The sequence below is a fragment of the Penaeus vannamei genome, chromosome 37 (genome assembly GCF_042767895.1).
Source record: "Penaeus vannamei isolate JL-2024 chromosome 37, ASM4276789v1, whole genome shotgun sequence".
Lineage (NCBI taxonomy): Eukaryota > Metazoa > Arthropoda > Malacostraca > Decapoda > Penaeidae > Penaeus > Penaeus vannamei.
The window spans coordinates 12459088-12464087 of NC_091585.1; the positions used below are offsets into that span (position 1 = coordinate 12459088).

Below are 5000 nucleotides of genomic sequence, written 5' to 3' on the forward strand. Positions count from 1 at the left end.
AGCATCACCATCATCATAAACCATCATCCTCACCACCACCATCATCATCGCCATACCATCACCATTATCATCATCCCCATCATCATCACTATCATCCCCATCACCATCACCATCAATCATCATTTCTATCATCACCATCAATCATCATTTCCATAACTATTAAAACTATTACCACTAACACCCAAACACATGTTGTGTATGACCAACATCCTCACGTGGACGTCGGCTGCGTGGGGGCAAATACAGAAGTCTCCCCGCGCTAATGCAACGTTGCAAGTGCAGGGACTGACCGAGTGCCCTTGCCTAATGGACTGGGAATTTCGGTGCAGAAGAAACATCTCTTTCATCTCCGCGCGTAGAGGGTGCTTGGTGTCATTTTTGTCATTTTTTTCTTTCTTTGCTTCTGCGCATGTGAGTAGGTTGTATTTTCCCTTTCATTTTAGTGGTGTTGATTCTGGGATGAAGGTTTGAATTTAATACACGTTTTTTTTTTCTCTCTCTCTCTTTTCTTTCTTTTGCCCGAAACTTTGTGCAGAATTGTAGGGAGATTGTATCATTTTTATTACATCTCCAGTTCTAGGTAGTGCTGTAGTTGAAGGTAGCTTACCCATGTCCAAACGTTTCTGAAAATTATTTGCAGTAAAATTGTATACTGAAAAAAGATTGGTTCCCTGCTTTTAAACTTTTATACATTTTTAACGCGCTATTTTCTGGGACGAGTTATGAGCCACACAGATAACAGTGAATATCAGTGTCCAGAGGAACTGGCTAATCAGACCTGTCCGACCCAAGCCTAAGGGGAGACTCATCTGTTTCTCCTTAAAATGTAGTGACGTCACTGACGAGTGTGCCGACGAGGCTAGATGTATCTAAGACAGTCCTTTAGTAATGACGATGGCAATGTTGGTGATAATGATAATAGAGTATAATGATAATGGTTATGGTAATAATAATGAGAACAACAACAGTGACACCACCAGCAACTAATGATATTAACAACAGAAACATCTACAACAACAATAATAATGGTAGTTATAATAATGATAATAGTATTAGTAGTAGTAGTAGTAATGATAATAATAATGATAATAATGATGATGATGATGATGATGATGATGATGATAATGATGATGATGATAATAATGATGATAATTAGAAGCACGCATACCTCCGCCAAGGCCATAGGCTCACTGATGCAATGAAAATATTCACACTTAAAGAATTACATTAAAATCACCTCTATCTCAAGTACACTGGTAACGTCCGTAAAGATTTGCGGAGATAAGAAAGGTGATGATATTGATAGGAGTTACCCCTATTGCCTTGGCGTATTACTATCATTATCAATATAGGGGTAGCTATTATTATTGTTTTAGCGTTAACCATTATTATCAATATGGGGGCAGCTGTTATAATTATTCTAGGGTTAACCATTATTATTATTATTGGGGTAACTATTATTATTATTACTAGGCAACAGGGATACAGTCATCTAAAAAGTTCCTAGATCCCGATCACGATCCGGATCACCAACAAAATGGCATCTAACTTAGGCTAAGATACACCTTTGGTAAACATGTAATAGAAATTTGTTCATAACTTTTCGCAAACTAACCAACCAACAAACAAGCTAACCAACGCTAACGAAAGCATAACCTTGACTGAGGTAACAGTATTAACAATTTGTATTTGTTTGCGTAATGCAATATTGCTCTCCATCTTTTTTTTTTAAAGAATATTAATATAATGTAATGAGATGTATCAGAATGAAAAAAAACGCATGAGACGGAACTATTTCAATTGAAAATGCATAATAATCTCATACATCAACAAGATTACCTGATGCTCAAGTAATCCATCGCAATATATGCATCTTCATTTCTATTTTTTTTTATTATTATCATTCCTGTATCGATATCACTCGCTTCCGTTGATATCCAGCATGTCTTTCGGGAATCATAAAGGCGTTTTTCGGGAATCATAAAGGCGTTGAGACATCCTAGCTCCATGTTCCCCGGTCCTGGTGATGGATACGATGGTCAATCTGCTGATGAAAATTCTGATAAAAGATTAATTGAAACGCGTCAGCTGTGCCTCCTGCGGTGTGGAATATTTATTCTTGCCTATATCTCCCATTTTATCGTTGTTATCATGTTATCAATCATTTCCCAATATTGAAAGTGAAAAAAATGATAATGCTATAAATTATTATAATAAGTTTTCTCATTATTATTGCTTTCATTATCATTATTCTTAATATCATATGATCAACATTATCATTACATATATATGAGGTCATCAAATCTTTCTACACATACATATATACAGAGAAAAACACCCGCACATATAAGAATGCATACACACACAAACACAAACACACACAGACACAGAAAATAAACACACACACACGCGACACACACACACAAACATACTGTAAGACTTATGTTACCCATATGTGTAAAGACGCTCCCCTTTCACAGCACCCGAGGGACCCCTTGCTTGCCAAGTCAAACTGTTATCCTTTGTGCCATGTCGACCACAGGCCTCCCCTCCTTCACATGTGTTTAAACATAAGCATCGCCTCTCTCTTTCTACTGTTTCCACACATATAATAGACATTTACACATACACCCTATACAACGGGGGTGGCCAACCTTTTGTGAGATATGATCTACCTTTTCTACAGTAATCCTGATGCGATCTACCAGCCTTAGATTCAAACATATTCCATAAATGTAACGGTAACAGTGTAATATCGTTATAGATCTAATATAACTTATTCCCAGAAAAAAGAAAAATATAATAATCCAAGTATCATGAGTACTTGGATATGCTATTGCAGCTATTTGCATAACTTCTGAAGGACGAAATATTAACTGGCGGCCGGCTCCTCCGACTTGGAGGCCAGCTCCTCTTCCCGCTGATCAGCCGCCGCCGAGGCAGTCCCCACACTGGCACCCAACCACGCAGTCCCTTCCAGTGGCCCCCACCCAGGCAGTCCCCCCAGTGGCGCCTACCCAGGCAGTCCCCCCAGTGGCACCCACCCAGGCAGTCCCCCCAGTGGCACCCACCCAGGCAGGTCCACCAGTGGCACCCACCCAGGCAGTCCCACCAGTGGTACACGCCAAGGCAGTCCCCCCAGTGGGTGCGCACCCATCCAGGCAGTTCCCCAGTGGCACCCGAGGCAGTCCCCCAGTGGCACCCGAGGCAGTCCCCCAGTGGCACCCGAGGCAGTCCCCCAGTGGCACCCACCCAGGCAGCCCCACCAGTGGCACCCAACCACGCAGTTCCTTCCAGTGGCACCCACCGAGGCAGTCCCTCCCAGTGGCACCCACATAGGCAGTCCCACCAGTGGCACCCACCCAGGCAGTCCCCCCAGTGGCACCCACCCAGGCAGTCCCCCCAGTGGCACCCAGCCAGGCAGTCCCCCCAGTGGCACCCATCCAGGCAGTCCCCCCAGTGGTACCCAGCCAGGCAGTCACCCCAGTGGCACCCACCCAGGCAGTCCCCCCAGTGGCACCCACCCAGGCAGTCCCACCAGTGGCACCCAACTACGCAGTTCCTTCCAGTGGCACCCACCGAGGCAGTCCCTTCCAGTGGCACCCATCGAGGCAGTCCCACCAGTGGCACCCACCCAGGCAGTCCCCCGAGTGGCACCCATCCAGGCAGTCCCCCCAGTGGCACCCACCCAGGCAGTCCCACCAGTGGGACGCACCCAGGCAGTCCCCCCAGTGGCACCCACCCAGGCAGTCCCCCCAGTGGCACCCACCCAGGCAGTCCCCCAGTGGCACCCAGCCAGGCAGTCCCACCAGTGGCACCCACCCAGGCAGTCCCCCCAGTGGCACCCATCCAGGCAGTCCCCCCAGTGGCACCCACCCAGGCAGTCCCCCCAGTGGCACCCACCCAGGCAGTCCCCCCAGTGGCACCCACCCAGGCAGTCCCTTCCAGTGGCACCCAGCCAGGCAGTCCTCCCAGTGGCACCCACTCAGGCAGTACCCCCAGTGGCACCCACCCAGGCAGTCCCACCAGTGGCACCCACCCAGGCAGTCCCACCAGTGGCACCCACCCAGGCAGTCCCCCCAGTGGCACCCAACCACGCAGTTCCTTCCAGTGGCACCCATCGAGGCAGTCCTCCCAGTGGCACCCACCCAGGCAGTCCCCCCAGTGGCACCCACCCAGGCAGTCCCACCAGTGGCACCCACCCAGGCAGTCCCCCCAGTGGCACCCACCCAGGCAGTCCCCCCAGTGGCACCCACCCAGGCAGTCCCCCCAGTGGCACCCACCCAGGCAGTCCCCCCAGTGGCACCCACCCAGGCAGTCCCCCCAGTGGCACCCACCTAGGCAGGCCCACCAGTGGCACCCATCCAGGCAGTCCCCACACTGGCACCCACCCAGGCAGTCCCACCAGTGGCACCCACCCAGGCAGTCCCACCAGTGGCACCCACCCAGGCAGTCCCACCAGTGGCACCCACCCAGGCAGTCCCCCCAGTGGCACCCACCCAGGCAGTTCCCCCAGTGGCACCCAAACAGGTAGTCCCACCAGTAGCACCCACCCAGGCAGGTCCACCAGTGGCACCCACCCAGGCAGTCCCACCAGTGGTACACGCCAAGGCAGTCCCCCCAGTGGGACGCACCCAGGCAGTCCCCCCAGTGGAACCCAGCCAGGCAGTCCCCCCAGTGGCATCCACCCAGGCAGTCTCCCCAGTGGCACCCAACCACGCAGTCCCCCCAGTGGCACCCACCCAGGCAGTCCCCCCAGTGGGACGCACCCAAGCAGTCCCCCCAGTGAAACCCAGCCAGGCAGTCCCCCAGTGGCACCCACCCAGGCGGTCCCACCAGTGGCACTCACCGAGGCAGTCCCACCAGTGGCACCCGAGGCAGTTCCCCAGTAGCACCAACCCAGGCAGTTCCCCCAGTGGCACCCACCCAGGTAGTCCCACCAGTGGCACCCACCCAGGCAGTCCCACCAGTGGCACCCACCCAGGCAGTCCCCCCAGTGG

At 50.9% G+C, this 5000-nt stretch overlaps 1 protein-coding gene across 1 annotated transcript in view; it reads left to right on the forward strand.

Annotated features, from left to right (window-relative positions):
* The first annotated feature begins 2007 nt into the window (after positions 1-2007).
* LOC113808060 (uncharacterized) overlaps positions 2008-5000 on the forward strand; it is a 4052-nt gene continuing 1059 nt past the window's right edge. The window contains exons 1-4 of the mRNA XM_070115443.1: positions 2008-2102; positions 2481-2560; positions 2929-4206; positions 4346-5000. The exon at positions 4346-5000 is cut by the window's right edge and continues 254 nt beyond it. Of these exons, the coding sequence (XP_069971544.1) occupies positions 2008-2102; positions 2481-2560; positions 2929-4206; positions 4346-5000 (2108 nt within the window). The remainder of the gene's footprint in view (positions 2103-2480; positions 2561-2928; positions 4207-4345) is intronic.